The sequence below is a fragment of the Aquarana catesbeiana genome, linkage group LG06, assembly GCF_042186555.1.
Source record: "Aquarana catesbeiana isolate 2022-GZ linkage group LG06, ASM4218655v1, whole genome shotgun sequence".
Taxonomy (NCBI): domain Eukaryota; kingdom Metazoa; phylum Chordata; class Amphibia; order Anura; family Ranidae; genus Aquarana; species Aquarana catesbeiana.
The window spans coordinates 116813007-116830292 of record NC_133329.1 but is presented as its reverse complement, the minus strand read 5'-3'; the positions used below and the strand labels follow the sequence as shown (position 1 = coordinate 116830292).

Here is a 17286-nt window from a genome sequence, read left to right as displayed (position 1 = left end):
CCCCAGTACAGATCTGGGGAAGAGTCTGCACCGGCCTCTGTATTGGACCTGTGATGAATACGGTTGCAATGCTCTGCAGGACCATAAAGTGGACAATTCCTTTAAATCGTTTTCTGTTGTAACTACAGACCGCACTAACCCCTCCCCCGACTCTGCCTTTATACTTTGCATTTGCAGTAAAAAAAAGATTATATATATATTATTTTATGATTTTAGACAACCAGCCATCCGATCCTCTCCCAGATCCCGCTCACAGTCCCAGGACAAGTCCTCTCTATCTCTCCCGTCCAGCTCCCGCCCACGTGTGACACTCAGGGAACCAGCCTCCTAGCCACATGGGATTCCATAGGGGGCGTGATCTGATATCCAACCACGCCCCCGACTCGGCCCCTTGTTGTATATCTTACGCTGTGGTGGGCGTGTTTTCTTTCTGCCTCCTCCCCGGTGGGCACGGCTCCTAGTGTATAACATACTGTGGGGTGGGCGGGGTTCCGCTCTGTCCCTCCTCAGTGGGCGTGTTCCCGTACGTAGGAGATTTTAAACCTCTGTGTGCGGCATTGTGTGCTCAGTGTGTGTTCAGTGTCAGTGATCAGAGAGCTGCGCTCAGCGGGATCCCATACAGCCTGTCTTCCCCCCCAATCACTGATCGTACCGATCCCAGCCTGCACAATGCTGAAGAACTTCGGAAGGAAGCTGCTGCTGTCCATGGTGGGGGCCACCCTCACCTGCCTGCTGGTCCTGGTGGTAGATCAGCAGAACAGACAGCTGGTGCAGATGGCACAGACCACCGACCTCTCCGCTCTGATCGGGGCACCTTCTGCCCAGGGTGAGGAGCCGCCCTCCTCCAAGGATGCCCAGACCTTCTCCGCTTATTTCAGCCAGCTCACCCGGGACAGGAAGGATGTAGAGCAAGTGGGGGCCCCTTCTGCTGGGGCCCCGGGGGCCAGCAAGCCCCCCATAGAAGAGATCACCGCTAAAGATGTCTTCATTGCTGTGAAGACCACCAAGAAGTTCCACCGGTCCAGGATGGACCTGCTTATGGACACCTGGATCTCCAGGAACAAGGAGCAGGTGAGACCCCCAACATCACCTCCAGACTGGGGGGGGGGGCTGACATCTAATCTCAGATAATAGTGGGGGGGGGGTGTCATCTGATCACAAATAATAGTAGGGGGGTGTCATCTGATCACAAATAATAGTAGGGGGGGGTGTCATCTGATCATAGATAATAGGGGGGGGGTGTCATCTGATCACAAATAATAGTAGGGGGGGTGTCATCTGATCATAGATAATAGTAGGGGGGTGTCATCTGATCTCAGATAATAGTGTGGGGGGGGTGTCATCTGATCTCAGATAATAGTGTGGGGGGGGGGGTGTCATCTGATTATAGATAATAGTAGGGGGGGGTGTCATTGATCAGATAATAGTGGGGGGGGGGTCATCTGATCACAGATAATGGGGGGGGGGGGGTCATCTGATCACAGATAATGGGGGGGGGGGGGGGTCATCTGATCACAGATAATGGGGGGGGGGGGTCATCTGATCACAGATAATGGGGGGGGGGGGTCATCTGATCACAGATAATGGGGGGGGTCATCTGATCACAGATAATGGGGGGGGGGTCATCTGATCACAGATAATGGGGGGGGGGTCATCTGATCACAGATAATTGGGGGGGGGTCATCTGATCACAGATAATGGGGGGGGGGGCATCTAATCAGAGATAATAGTAAGGGGGGGGGCTGTCATCTGATCAGAGATAATAGTAGAGGGGGGAGGTCATTGATCAGAGATAATAGTAGGGGGGGTGTCATCTGATCACATATAATAGTGAGGGGGGGGGGGTCATTGATCACAGATGATAGCAAGGGGGGTCATCTGATCAGAGATAATGGTGGAGGTCACCTGATCCTTTACCCCCTGATCTTATCTACTCCTTCTACCATATATACTCTTATATACAAACATTCATTAGGAGTTACAATTTTACATCTTTAGAGAAGTGAAGATCTTACTTGGTTGTCTGACAATAGGGTATGAATTGCTGTGCCATCTGTTCATCCCCAGTGACATCAGGAGTCACAATGTTTCTCTAGTATAAGCTTTCATTTGTATCAACTCAACCTAAAAATGTATTCCATTAAAGCCATGCTACAAATGTTAGTGTCACTGCTCAAGTAGATAATCGACTGCAAAATAATTTATTGATAATTAATAGAAAATCGATTGATAGATAATAAGTGACTGATAATCAACTGGTAGATAATCGAGTGATGGTTGACTTATAGATAATAAATCAGTTAGTAGATTATTGACTTTTAGATAATTAATAGGTATATTGATTGATAGCTGATCAATAATCTATTGATCAATACATCTATTTATAGATAATTGATCAGTAGATGGATTTGTAGATGAATGATTAATCAATACATAGGTGACAGGTGATAAATCAACACATAGATTTATAGATGGGTTGGCTGATGGGTATATAAATAGCTTTATAGATACAGATGTTTGCTAGATATTTGATTTCTAGATATAGTTGGTACATAAATAGATCTATAGATGATGGATAAGTATTCCTGCACGGTAGATTTACCGTAATTTCTTCTCCTCCACACTCTGGAAGGGTCTGTAATCCAATGGTGTTCCCATATATATGGATTTAGTTGGGTGACCTCAGTATATGGCCTTCGGAATGTTTGATTCCAGGGATCATTATGGATGGACCTCCTTTATTTTTAGCAAATGCCTGTAATGCTAATTCTCTCTGACCATCCTTTAAGCCCGGACTATCCATGGTACTAAATCCCCTCTTCATCCCTTCTTGTGATACATTTTTTCCTCTGGAGAGGAGGGACCTAGGAGGAGCATAAAATTCAGTTTGTTTTCTGACTTAATCTGTCAAATAGGAAAGGGATCATATAAGGGCACACGGAGAGCAGATTGTTCTAATGTATTGTATATGTCCTGATAGAGCTTGTATTGTCTGCTCTATAGTAGACTCTACTCACAGGAACCCAGCATTGTTCTATATGCATTCACATCTCTCTCCTATAAATTTTTTATTGTCTGCACAATCTGATGCACAGTGCTGTTTTTTTAAATTTATTTTTATTTAGGTGATCAGTTGTCTGTTTTATGACTTGCAACTGGCTTGGCTAGAGCTTTCAGCACTGTAGGGGACTTCTGGCATGTATGTGGTATTGTAGAGAGCATTGCTGTCACTTCCTGCCAAAGGAAATGTTGCAAGTTCTGTCACTCTTGGAAATCAGCAAAATGCAGTAACCTATAATACCAGTCAGCATGCACCTCATATAGATTGGACTGACATCTGATTGGTCACATAGGCCTACTGAATTGGTATTCATTTTTTAGCATAAAATGCGATTGGGGTGGGATGATGCTTAATTTTGTTGGCCTTGTCAGGGATATTTGGATTTCAAGAAGAAGGCCAGCTACTTCATCCCTACCTTGTGGTTTTAGGTTTAATCTTTTGTCTGACTTTTTTTTTTTCCTCTTTCTGTGCTTTGCGCCTGAATTGAAGTTAAGGATTGAGGATGGGAAAGGGGGGGGGCGCGCGGATAAATTTCACAAGGACTATAGAATGACATCCCTGAGAATGAAGCCCGGCGCTTTCTTCTTCGGTTTCTTTTTGTTTTGTTTGGTTTTGCAGGCTGTTTGAGTTCCCAGGGACCGAGCCTGTTCTCTCACGCTGTCCCCCAGCGTTCGCTAACAATGCCCCTTTTCTGCAAGGCCAGAGAAAGGCTTTTGCCGTCTCTTGCAAGGAGCTTTTATGCTGGGAACACTTGAAGTCCAAGCTATCGCGGTGGTGTCCAGGTCAGGTTGCCTAAGAGATGGAGGCTGATGAAGCCCCAAGATAAAAAAAAAAGGGGGGGGGGTGTAACAAGCAAAATGAGAAGGAAGCTTTCTGGGGGCTCTTTGACAAGGCTTGACATTCCTTGTAGGGTTCTTGAAGGACAGCCGTTTGAGGGAGATGTGACCCAAATAGCCATTCAAGAATAGGCATGGAAGGCTACACTTTTATATTGACCAAGCACGGTTGGTCTCAAATTCCCTGAGAGATATCTTGACAGCTACTCAGGGCTTCCACTAAAGAGGGCCAAGATAATCCTGTTCAGCATCTCGAATGTAAGTTTAGTTAAGGTTTGCAGGCCCTCAAAGAAAGTCCAGCTTGAGTAATTCACTGCTTAGCAAAATTCCCAGGAAGATCTGAATATCAAACACCCTCTTTTGCACTGTCCCTTTAAGAACCAGCACTTGGCCAACGAGCGTCTTAAGCGGAACTTATATGCTATTTCTCTTTTTTTTTTTTTTCTCTCTTCTCTTTTTTTTTTTTTTTTTTTTTTTTTTTTTAAATAAGATGAACTTCTGTTTTGTCAACCGTATGGACTAATTCAGTGCTTTTGCCAGGACCTTAGGGCGCAAGTAGAAATTCCAGTTCGCTCACTTCCAGCATGCCCCTGGGTAGTAAACATTCAATGTTTAACCCAAAACACAGCTAATTCGCCCACTCGCCCGCATGCCTCCCCTGATCTTACACAAGTTTTTGATAATGAGCTTTTTTTGTTCACTGATAATTCTTTTTTTTTTTTTTTTTTTTTGGTTGACGAGTTTGAGGATTGAGATGTGAGTTCTGGCCTTTCCCCAAAGAGTGTTAACCCTTGGAAGTCTGCCCAGATGCAGCAAAGGGGTTAATGCATAGTATTCCTTAACACTTTTATCTGATTGAACTGCCCTATAGAGGAGCAGTGAGAAAATACATTTAGGGTTGCAGAGGACAAGGTCTCTTTGATGGATACAAAAGGCCAGGTTTCCTGTGTCTACACTGGGGTGATACTGTTACCGCACTCTATTGTTACTCATGACTGTTTTGATCTCACAAGAGAAAAAAAAGGGGCAAAAGGGAGATAATTAAAATGGCAGACCACCCCCAGTTGGTAAAGATTTGACAAGGGCAGTGGAACCTTTCGCACAAAACGTTATTCCATCCATCTTTCTGAATATTTCTGCTACAGAGATAAGCATCTGTTGTGTAAAGCAATCTACTGAAGTTGCCCCCTACATAGTCGCCTGCGGCATAGCTCATATTTTCACATTTTGGCGCTGAAGTAAGGCTAACCCCGCGAAAGAGCTGTGATGGAATCTAGTCTGGCATATTTTACTTTTTTTTTTTTTCTGCGGATATTTCTAATTTTTCTTATAGTCGTCCCTTAGGGGAATTCAAATGACAGTGACTTTTAAGTATCACATGCTCCTTCTGCATACAGGTATTGCCTATGTATCAGGTGGCAAATGCAAAAAGGTTCAATTCAACTAGGATAAGCAGGTATTGGTCAAAGCAACGATTTTTGGATGGTTGCCAAGGGTTTCTGCACTTTGTAGTAAGGCAGTGGCAGGCTAGGTAACCACAAAAGCTCTGTCACAGGCTTCTGCAGTTGTGGAACTACAAGGCCCAACATGCTGAGGGTTGTAGTTCTTTTACATCTTGAGGTGCTATTTTCACTGTTAACTTCCTGGTTATAGATTCATATCTTATTATTAGGACTGTACCCCAATTTGCATTCTTGATCTGGAATTTCCAGTAAGTACAGTGCAAAATTTCTGCCTCTAGCATTAGAGGGGTTAGGTCTACATGGAATGCACTTTTCAGACGTCGTCGACAGTCCCCCGGACAGGCCCTGTGGCAGTGACAAGACTTGTGCCAGTCATTCTGTTCTTAAACTGTTCTAAGGCCCCCATCGGGCACTGTTTGACAGGCCCGTGGCAGTGACAAGACAGGCTGGCTTGCCAGGTTTTGTCCTCAGGTGTAACGGCTCTGAAGAGGCGTGCCTCACATGCTCCTGACGTGCTGCTCTGTGTATATATCAACAGAGATGAGGTAAATAGAGCTCTGCTTTTTGTTTATGGTATAAACACAAGAGTGTATACGGTCCAACCGAATCAGTAGGAACTGGTCAAAACCTGTTATGACCTCCTTTAACATGTAATTGGGGGTAAGCAGTGCATCTGGCAAGGAAGTCCAACTCCCACTTTACATTTCTACCTGTTGCATTATGAATCACACACTTGTGATCAATATAAATCCTGCTGGGTATGGCGATTTACCAAGCCAAATGTCAAAATATAGGGCAGAGGAGGAAGAACCTTAAATAACTTTGTATAAGGCAAAGAGAAAGATTGGCAAGGCAGTCTGCAGAAGCTCCCTTGTAGTGTGTATTCTAGGGTGGACTCGCTGTCATGTTTTCTATAAAAAGTAGTAAAAAGCAACACTTGTGATGGTGCATCAGTGTTTTTTTGTGGGGGTAACCCACAGCAATCAATCAGAAACTAGTACTTATCAGGTTAGAGACCGAGTTCCTAGGTCTGCACACCTGCTGGACTCACCAGAAGTAGGAACGCCCCACGGGGGGGCAAGAACCAAGCCAAGAATGGTGACATAAGGAACTTGCTGCAACAGGAGAGATTTACTAAAACTGAAGCACTCAGAATCTGGGGCAGCTGTACATGGTAGCCAATCAGCTTCTAATGTCAGCTTGTTCAGTTAAGTTTTGACAATAAACCCTGGAAGCTGATTGGTTTCTATGCAGAGCTGCACCAGATTTTGCACGCTCTGGTTTTAGCAAATCCTCCCTAAATGTCTCCAGCAGTTGACTATCCACCTGAGACCACTTGTAGCAAACCATAATTAAAGCTAAGCTTATTTGAACAGTGAGCTGATCCACAAGTTATTAGACCAACCAAGGTTCTGTGGATCCCTAGGGATCCTTCAAGGATTTCTAGGGCGTTCCTTGAGCTGTGGCCTATTGACCTCACCTCAGATAATGCCCGCGTGATGTCAACACCACTTGCAACAGGCAGAGGCATGATCCCAGTGATCTGTAAGGGTGGCATTCTGACCACCAATGTAAGGAACATTGTTCCAACTGATTCCTGAAGAATTAATTTTAGTAAGGTTCCTTGACGCCGGCCATACATTATACAATTTTCTTGTTCAATTTAATTTAGATTTACCTTCAACTATGTAGTGCAAGGGCCTACCTGATTGCATACGAATTGGAAAGTGTTTAGGTTTGACCTCATATTATATGGCTTTGGTAAATGTAAAGAAACGTAAATTGTATCGCCAGCCTAAGACCTGAACATTATTTCAAGGGTTCCTCTGAGGTAAAAACGTTGATAAAGACTTTATTGGATAATATATAACCTTCATGACTCCCAATTGTGCAGAGTGTTCAGAGTAGAATAGAATCACCTAATGAGTGCATTTTTTAAATGTGCCGATAATGTAAACCCATTAAATTGTAATGAAGGTGGGATCTCATCCAATAACACTAAGCTGTTTGTCCTGATCCGAGTTTGCTTAGGCAATGTTTTGGGTACACCTGTGCGAGTAGGGGTTGTTTGACAGGTGATATGACAAGCAGCTTGTTGCAGGTAGTAATTCTTCTTCCTCCTCCCATATCATCTGTATCATCTTGTTAAACCTGTCTGCTGGCAACACAGTGCGAGATTCAAATTTGAAATGATCCAATACATAGAATTACACCAGAATTGGGATATCATGCATTGCTTCCAAGATTGAACATATCAGCTATTACAGGCTTTAGGATCAGTTACAGACAGCTTCAATCCTCCAGCTGTTGTGGACGTTTAAGTCCAGCATCCCCAGGCAGCTGAAGTTCTCGATGTTCTACTGTATAGTATTGTTTTATTAGAGTAATGACTAGAATCTACAAATAAAGTCCATTTTTTTTTTTCTCTTACAATCAGGCAAGCTGCCTATTGACTGTACTAGCTAGATCTGATCTAAAGGAGTAGGGGTCAGTGATGATCTGTTTTTGAAACCATGGGCTGAGGGTTCCTGTAATTGAGATTGAGTACCTGTCTGCATGGTAGCATTTTGGGGGGTTAACCTAACTTGTTTAAAGTGAAAACTGCTTGGTTTCTGTAAATGGAGCATGAAGCAGCACGTGGCTATAGCACGCAGCCCTCCCACGCACCTCACTTATCACTATACTCTCCAGCCAGCTTCAGGATTTAATGACATTCACTGTCACCCACTTGTTACCGAAGTTGTAAAACTTCAGAGGAATTTATAAACCGCAATCAACACTTGCTCTTTGCCCTGGGACCTGCAGTTTCTGCAAGAGATTTTGTTTTCTTGTAATAAACAGGGGAAAAAATGTATCGTATAATGCTTCCCACTGTAAATATCTACCTTTTAAAAAAACTCAATTTCAGCCAATCCAATATTCCCTTCCACCAACCTTGACAGAGCTGCTTCAAGGTAATATCTAATTGGTCAGTGTAGATCAGCCATTCTCAACCAGGGATACATGGAGGGTTCCTCCAAAGGTTGTTAGGGGTCCCTTAATCTGTGGCTGATGTCCCATTTGATGGTGCCTGGATAATTTCGGGTCCAATGCCACTTGGCAGCGCCACCAGTAATCATTTTAGCTGTCTGTAAAGGTGGAATTGTGACTACTACTGTAAGGCTGGCATTCTTCCCACTGACCCCCGGTGATTTAATTTTACCAGAAGTTATTTGAGCCTGGAAAATGATTTTAAGGGTTCCTCTGTGTTGAGAAAGGCTGCTCCATTCTCAACACAGAGGAACCCTTGAAACAACTTTCCAGGCTCAGGGAGCCCCTGCTAAAAATGACTATCAACAACTTGTGGACACTGGGAAGAATTACCCACTTCCAGATGACTAAAGAGATCAATGGTGTGAGTGTGAACTTATCTGAGGCAGAAATTGCTCATTGCTCAAGGAACCCCTAACAACCTTTGGAGGAACCCTAGGATTCCATGGAACCCTGTTTGAGAAGCCCTGCTCTGGATTAAAATGGTTGAATAAGGCTGGTATATAGTCTACTATTTCAGTGGCCTTTGTGTTCTAATTTTTTAAAGATCATTGTAGGGTACTTGCAGCATATCATCAGACATATCTAGCGGTTTGTTAAATATAGACCGGTGTTTCAAAAGGCTTCTGGAATGTCTGACCCATGTTTCTAGTAGCTGGAGAGCAGATAAAGGTTAATTGTTTGAGATTAATTGGATTTCCTGGCTGGACTTCTTGGGCCTGGCAGGAAGGGGTGTGAGCCAAGGATCCTGCTGATCACAGATATCTCCTAAGAGGTGACACTTGGGGCTTTAAACAGGCTGTCCCTTCCTCCCTTGGAGCAAGGAGCAGGCAGGCAGGCTACAAGCTTCCGGAGTACACGTCCAATAAAGCGAGGGGGGGTGCCTGAGTTTTCTTTCCTGTCTCTCTATAGAGAAAAGACTCTTCTTTTATAGCCAGGAATCATCCCATTGTCTCTGAGCTTTGAGGAGGACAAAGGAGGGGAGAGGATGGGGACTCAGAATTCGACTGCTTAGCCAGACCTGTAAAAAAAAAAAAACAGTTAGCTATCTATTTTTAGTGCCAAAACCAACTCCTGCTGAGATGAAAGGTATAATAACCGTAAAGCAAATTCTTTTCTGGTCCTATAGATGACATGACTCTGCGTGAGTCTAGGCTGGGACCAAGTTTACAATCTGCCCTGCAGAGTATTGCAAACAATGGCAAAGACAGAGAAGGGATCCTCAAAGAAATTAGGATCTTGCCTTGTTTAATATAGAGCAGGATTAATCTAAATTTATACTAACCAGGTTTGTAATGAACGGGAAATAGCAGATTTTGGTTTGGTCACTATGGACTACTTTACTGTTGTCTTGTAAGGCATCATTTTTTTTTTTTTTTGAATGAAAAGCCATCTTGCGTCAATTCTGTCATTTTTTTGTTCTATAAAATGTACCTTTCTAAATTATCCTGAACCCACCCTGCCCCCTCTGCATTCACCCCCTCTGAGTCCTGGGAGGAAGAAAAGGGCTGCCACATCAATCATTTTCTTTTATTCTCCTTTTCAATTCACCAAGCTTAACCAGGCCAGCTGTATGCTAATGAGCAGGACACGTCTCAGCTTAAACTCTTGCTCAGTGAGTAAAGCTAGCCAGCAACATTTAGCCTATTGTTGAGAAACAGACTCCCAACTTTTCCCCTCTTCCCTTCTTAAGAAAGCCTACCACAGGCATAAATTACGTTTGACAGCGGAGCTTCCACTTCAACTGCACTTTGGTATCTCGCCTTCCTTCCCTCCTCCTTCATTGTTCTTTGTTTCTGTGTCTTACGTTCTTTTCATGCCTCCTTTGTGTCTTGGTTTTATTTTATTTTTTTTCTTCTTTTACCTAGAACAGGCAGGTGGCACGCCATCCTTTCTTCACTTCTGTAACTAATTGATGGGGCTTATGCTGTGTGTTTTATATATTTTTTTTTAATATCCGTCTCCCCACAACAATTTAAAGTAAAGAAAACAGACAAAACCACAAAGACAGTCGACATCTGCCGAGCATTAGCTATGTCAATAAGGGACGGCGGCCCGGCAGGTGGGGAAGGTAAAAGTGGGCGGGGCTTAGGAAGGTAGCCCCCAGCTCTACAGGCCCAAGAGCCGCAATGGTTTTCAGTGCTATTTAGTTACATAGAACTAAGCAAGGAAAACAAAGTAAAGAATTTGGAAGCCGAGCTGGCAGATGTAAAGGCTGGTTCTGTACCACCCTCTTGATATGTGGCAGGTTGAACACAGCCTAGACTCGTGCCGCGAGAACAGCTGCTCTTGCCACAGTTATTAGAAGCGTCACATATAAAGAACAGTAGGGATTTTGTTGTATCTTTTCGAACGTGCAAGTTGTACATTGTAGCTGCCTTTGCTGTCATTTTAGTGGAGCAAAATGAAAGAGATAAAATTTATGCTTAGTTTAGGCAACATTTGTAGCAAGTTTTATAAATATATGGGCTACATGGAAGAAAATTAGACAAATGCTTAAAAACTGATGAGCTGTGGACAAGGTGAAGCCAATGATAATGTGCAAAACTGATGTGAATGTCCAATATGCTTGTAAAGCTTTGCATAACATGACATATATAAGTACCTGTAATAAAATTATTTTAAAAATGTAATATTGAATAGCAGCCAATCAAAAAAAAATAAAAAATATATAAAACATGGTAAAGTTAACTCTTGCTTTCTTTAACATGGCTGGTCTTCTGATACCATCTCCATTTACTGGCTTTAGGGAGGGCTTTTTAACCAACACAGCTGTCGCTCTCCAAGAATCTGCCCACAAAAGGAGCCGGTCTTGGATTTGATGAGGGTAGCTGCAAATTATAAGCTCTGCCCTCTAACCATCTGCTTTTCTGCATTCTATTTGTATAAAGGTCCCAGGTGCATTCCCCACCGCAGAAATATAATGTTCCTTTTATCTCCTTTGTATCTTTCAGACTTTCATCTTCACGGATGGGGAGGACGAAGAGCTGCAGAAAAAGACAGGTGAGGATGAAACTTCAAATCCCCCATTTGTTGTATAATCCACTTTTACTTTCTAATTGTATGTAGAAGCAAGCTATACAATACATTACAGGGATGCTGGCTTCTACACACAGGCTTCTATTATGGTAAATTAAACATAATCAGAAATAAAAAGGACGCCTCTGAATGTTTTCTTAAAGATATTTAAATAATTACTTCGTTTGAGACAAATAATTCGATTTCCTTTTTGATTTCTAACCCTAAACGTCTTAAAGCCATTTTTATTTGGTTAACATATTTCAAGCTTGCCCCTGTTCTGTGGGGTTTGGACAAGTTGGTTAAGCAGCATGGAGCTTTGTAAGTGAATGGGCCTGACAAAGGATGTTCTCTGTGTGCTGTAGGTCCTTTGTACTGTATTTTACCGTCCCCATTGTTGGGACCTTTTAACTAGACTGACAAGAAGTAAGCTTTAAGCAGTAGCTAGGAATAAACCATTATGGAGAGGGAAGGGTGGAACACCAGCAGTGGGGTGGGTTTCCTGCTAATGTAGCGTGTGCATTTTTTTTTTTTTATTCCCCCATTGAGTCTGGGTCACAGCCTTGATCCTTCTCATGTAAATTATTTCTATTCAGGCTCTTTATACAGCGTCTATTGAGAGAGCACAGCCAGTAACAGGTGGCCTGATCTGGGAAAGTGGATATTCAATAGGAAGAGATCCCTTAAAAAAAAAAAAAAGGGGGGGTGAGGGACTAGTAATTAACTCTTTCATGTGTTCACTCCCCCCAAAGCTAGTGTGTTGCCAGTCCTCCTCCCCCAGCAAAATGACAATGGCTTGTTCTATGTGCTGCTTCCCCCAGTGTTATATGGCATCCTCTGCTGTAACCTTATACTGTCAACCCCAGCAGCTGTATTAACCCATTGCCAGCAAGAGCTGAAATTAAACCCAAAATCTTTGTAGCGCGTGGTTATGTACTTTAGGCTTTGGTATACTGATCGTGTTTCTTTGTATCCCCTACAGATAATGTCATCAGCACAAACTGCTCTGCTGCTCACAGCCGCCAAGCCTTGTCCTGTAAAATGGCCGTTGAGTATGACCAGTTCATAGAGTCCAACATGAAGTAAGTATCGTTGAATTTGTATAATACAAAGTACATTTAAACCCGCAATAAAATTTAGGGAATTCTGTGGTGTGGCAATACTTTTATGATGTTACTTGTTCTTTTTTTTTTAGATGGTTCTGCCATGTAGACGATGACAATTACGTCAATGTGAAGACTCTAATTAAACTGTTGTCACGTTATTCTCATACAAATGATATCTATATTGGGAAGCCAAGTTTAGATCGGCCCATCCAAGCAACTGAGAGGATCAGTGAAAGCAAAATGGTAAGTAGGAGAGGCCTGCTTAGATGTTCTCTTAAGCAGGGAGGAACTAAACTGCCATTTTGTTCTCTTGTTTCCATCTTGTTTGAGTAGTTTTCTAATGGTTCTATTTTATGTTATTTTTTTTCCTCAGCGCCCTGTTAACTTCTGGTTTGCCACTGGAGGAGCCGGGTTCTGCATTAGCCGAGGATTGGCCCTGAAAATGAGCCCATGGGCAAGGTGAGAGTCTCTTTATTTAGAAACTGTTTCCCGTTTATTGGCTTAGAATACATATAAGGAAATGGGGAAATTTTAGATAACTTTAGTCATTACTGCCTTACAAGAAGTACCTTCTGGGACATGGCATTTATATTGCAGCATTTCAAAGTAAAAGGCCTGCTTAAGAAGACACCACTAGATACCTGGTGATGCCTTAGCTAGCCTTAAAAGCCTCCTTATGATCTTAAATTTGATTAAGTTTTACTTTATTGTTGGAACCTGACTTTATGACCAAGGTCATCTCCCCTATCCAATGAGAGCACCCTTACTGGCCACTGAGGCAACTTCATTAAACAGTCGAAGGGCATGTTAAAACAGGGATATTATGATCAATGATCTTGGCTTTGATTGGCAATGTTTTTAACAGTTTGCTATTCTTTGGCAGTGGGGGTCACTTCATGAACACAGCTGAGAAAATCCGACTTCCCGATGACTGCACCATCGGTTATATCATTGAGTCTGTTCTTGGTGTGAAGCTAATACGAAGCAACCTCTTCCATTCCCATCTGGAAAACCTGCACCAAGTTCCTCAAATTGAAATCCCAAATCAGGTAAGATCAGTACCCAGTAAACTGAACCGATTGCCTTTTTTTTTTTTTTTTTTTTTTTTTTTTTCTAAAAGGAGGGACTGTCAACATTTTGCAATGGTAATGCTAATAGAGCAAAATTGGTGAAATGGTTTAAAACAGGGGTGTCCAACCTGTGGCTCACAGGCCACATGTGGCCTAAGACAGCTATGAATGCAACCCAACACAATCGTAAACATTAATGTTGATTTTTGGTGCGGGATTTTTGTAAAAATGCATTTACACTTTGCAAACATGTGGCAGAAAAAAAATTGACCGTGTCTTTACTGGACTTTTATAAAGTTTCATCTTCCCAAAAAAATCTCCCACTCTTCACAATCACGCCTTATTCATGTCATCAGTTTTCGGCAGCACCTATATTTGTGAGCAGCTATTTAAGGATGAAGCGCAAAATTAGAACCAAAATATCTGAGCATCTTGAGAACTCATTGAGAATTGCTACTACATCCATCAAACTAGATATTGATGCGTTCGTTTATCAAAAACAGTGTCAAATACCGCACTAGTTTTATGTTGACCTCTTTTACTTTATAATTAAAAAAAAAAAAATACAAAAAAATGAACTTTTATTACTCGGGTACATTATCTATATCGGTGGTCTTTAACTTGTGATCTGCCCATCGGCTATCCTTTGTTAGTGTATTCAATAGGTTGGACATCCCTGGGTTAGTAGAATTTCTGTTAGAAAGATGTACAAATAAGGTCTTACAAATACTGAATTTGTTTGCTTTTCCCCAGGTGACATTGAGTTACGGAATGTTTGAAAACAAGAGAAATGCAATCCTCATGAAAGGAGTCTTTTCAGTTGAGGATGATCCATCAAGGTAAAGATCCATTGTTTTTCTTTGTCTGCCAAGAAGTGCTTAGGCTTTCTTTAAAGTCTGAATCTTGTTAATAAAATATCCAAGTCTCTAAACATAATTTTTATTTTTTTCGTAGGTTTCGCTCTGTCCATTGTCTTCTATATCCAGATACTCCCTGGTGCCCCAAAACCTTTGCCTATTAGAAGACTTCAAATCTTCTGCAACCTCGTCCCAAGTTTCCCTGGTATCCGAAGGGCTTGTGGGACCAGTACGTCGTCCTTGCTGTGAACGTCGCCAGTTTCTGGTGCTGTGCATGGAACGCACAGTGTTGTTCGTTTCATAGGCTGCTGTGCGGCCAGTTAACTGTCTCTGCCTGAGCAGACAGCGAGAGCTTATCTCTGCAGTTTTTTGGCACCTCCTCATGTGATTGAGAGCCATGGGGACCTTCTGGAAGAGAGCCTGAAGATTGACATGCTCAGTTTGTGTATGTCAGCTCGCTCCATCAAAGACTTATAGACTTACTTTAAATGCTTAGCAGTGTCTGCAATTCTTATAGAATGTAAGCCAAAGACCTGCCTCTATAACTGTTGCTTCTTGTGAGCTACCTATAGCTACCTTTACCTAAATTTTCCAAAGTAGATTACATTTTAAATCACCAACCCATCCAAGGTCCCTTTAAGTAGGCACCTTGGTTATCATGCAATATGATTTGTGTAGATTGATTGCTTGGCTACTGAAAAATGTTTGGTACTTTTTTTTTTTTTTTACATTCTGGTGAATTCAAGATTTTTCACAATTGGTGCTAATATTTTATGGATCTGGATGTCAAAGGTCCAGTCTACAGTTCTGGTAAAATTGTATTTGCCTTTCCCTAGGGGATGTCTCCCCTCTATTTTAGGCTCCGGATTTAGGTCCAAATGAAGACCCCCCCCCCCCCCCCCCCACCTTCCTCCCCTTTGTCTTCACCAAATAGAATTTTATTGTCTTAGAGCACCTGTCCTAATATGGTGATATATTAATCACTTAATGAAGCAGTGAATAATGGAATGACTATGTGCAACAGGCAATAACCCAGTGCAACAAACCTGTTTCTAGCCATGGCAGTTAAGAGACAAATTCTGATTGGTTGTTACGGGTTCCAGCACTTCGCACTTGCTCATTGTACCTTACACTGCCTTATTAATGCCTGTTTATGTTTAGAGAATATATAGTGATTTAACCCTTTTCTGCCAATGCATTTTTTTTTCTGCTCTGGCAGAAAATCAGTTAAGCACATCTTTAAGGCACTTTGATAGTAACATAAGAGCTGGACTCTTAAAAGCACCTTAAGCTGCCACACTGAAATGGGATGTAGCATTCACAACAATGGACAAAAGCCGAATTTAGGCAGGACTGTTTTTGTGGATGGTTTTCTTTATTTTTATAACCTTTAAAAAAAAATCTATGCAGAGGTCTGAAAATCAAAAAAAAAGTTTGCAACATCTCTTTCCAGTGTGAAAACTCAATAAGGTTTAGTAAAATAATCTGGGACTAATTTCGGCATGGAAATTAATTTTAACATTTTAACTATTAAAAACTAACTAAAAAAAATCCCTATGCCAAAACCTTTTTAAAAGCTGTTTAAAACTTCCATCTCACCGCAGAATTTTTTTTTTCTCAAGCGGACTTCAGCAGGTCGCAGAGTACAGTTATTCCAAGTCCAACCCAGGCTGCTTATTTTAAGCAGTGTTGTGCCATAAAATAAATGACGGTGTACAGTTCTGGGTCACCTGGTCTAACTGCACAAGTGTATTCTGTAGATATGCTAAGTCACTTATGTTACGGCACTTGAAGGGTTTAACCACGTGATCTGAGAAGTGATCTTGTTACCCATAAGCAAGGCTGGGCAAACCCCAAGAGCCATTTGGATTGGACGGTCTCCTGAACTGTCTTTGTCGAGTCTTGCCTATAGCCATCAATCTTGTTTTCTTGTTTTTTGGGGGTTTTTTTTGTTTTTTATTTGTTTTTTACACCTGCAATGGGAAAACTGGCTATACTTATGGGCAACAAGAATATTTTTCGTAAGTGAGGCTTATTGCTTGTTTGAACCTTCAACAAAAGTTTTAATGCAGCTTCAAGGTGGTAATTTTTATTTGGGGATTTTATATTATTGCCCATAATGGGCACTGTTTGTAAAAAATTTAAAGATGCAGTGTTTTTACTGTGTATCTAATGAGAGATAACTTTTTATGTACCTAATGAATTATTTTTATTTTCTGTGGATCAGAAAAAAAATGTTTATTGAATTCAAATCTTTATATATCTTAACGCGCTTGCATTATTAATGTCACAGCTCCAGTATCTGGGGTTTTATTGTTCTAGAATTTGTTTTGAAATCTAAAGAGAATAAAATTGTTCTCAGGGGAATTATACCTGGTATCAGGGCGATTCTAATGTATCTCAGTCTCTGCTTTAAATAAAGCAGTTTTTTTCTTGAATATTGTGTGTGTGTGTTTTTGATTACCTTACTTTATTCAAGGGGACAGTATATTGCTTCATTCAGTACATGCATATTTTAGGTAAAGTGGTTGTAATCCTTAGACATGAAATATGAACAAAGCATATCCCTCTTTAGTGTGTATATGTCTCAATTAAGAGCACGAAGTGCCACATTTGTCTGCTGCTCCGTTCCTCGGCTATCAACAGGAATCACTTCTGACATGTTTTCCTGACAACCAAGAGAAAAAAGGTGACAGGGGAGGGAGCCCCAGCTGAGTGACAGCCTCAGCTGTTACTGTGTGTGTGAATGGGGGGGTGTCCCTTCCCTCCAATCAGCTCTGAGTGTAACTTCAGCTCTCCGTCCCATTTTTTTTTTCTGAACCCTCAGACAAGCTTTAAAATTCAG

General features: G+C 41.8%; 1 protein-coding gene across 1 annotated transcript; it reads left to right on the top strand.

The window, feature by feature from the left end:
- Positions 1–545: 545 nt before the first annotated feature.
- LFNG (LFNG O-fucosylpeptide 3-beta-N-acetylglucosaminyltransferase) lies at positions 546–16879 on the top strand. The gene is made up of 8 exons (XM_073636714.1): positions 546–1071; positions 11345–11393; positions 12391–12490; positions 12604–12757; positions 12888–12973; positions 13398–13563; positions 14338–14423; positions 14539–16879. The coding sequence occupies exons 1-8, from the start codon at positions 670–672 to the stop codon at positions 14603–14605; spliced, it is 1110 nt and encodes a 369-aa protein (XP_073492815.1). The 5' UTR covers positions 546–669; the 3' UTR covers positions 14606–16879.
- The last annotated feature ends 407 nt before the right edge of the window (positions 16880–17286 follow it).

Excerpts from the sequence above, each read along its gene's own strand:
- LFNG (XM_073636714.1), top strand. The coding sequence starts at position 670 with ATGCTGAAGAACTTCGGAAGGAAGCTGCTGCTGTCCATGGTGGGGGCC. Across the intron at positions 12,491-12,603 it reads TTCATAGAGTCCAACATGAA|ATGGTTCTGCCATGTAGACG; the intron begins GTAAGTATCGTT and ends TTTTTTTTTTAG. Across the intron at positions 14,424-14,538 it reads GTTGAGGATGATCCATCAAG|GTTTCGCTCTGTCCATTGTC; the intron begins GTAAAGATCCAT and ends TTTTTTTCGTAG.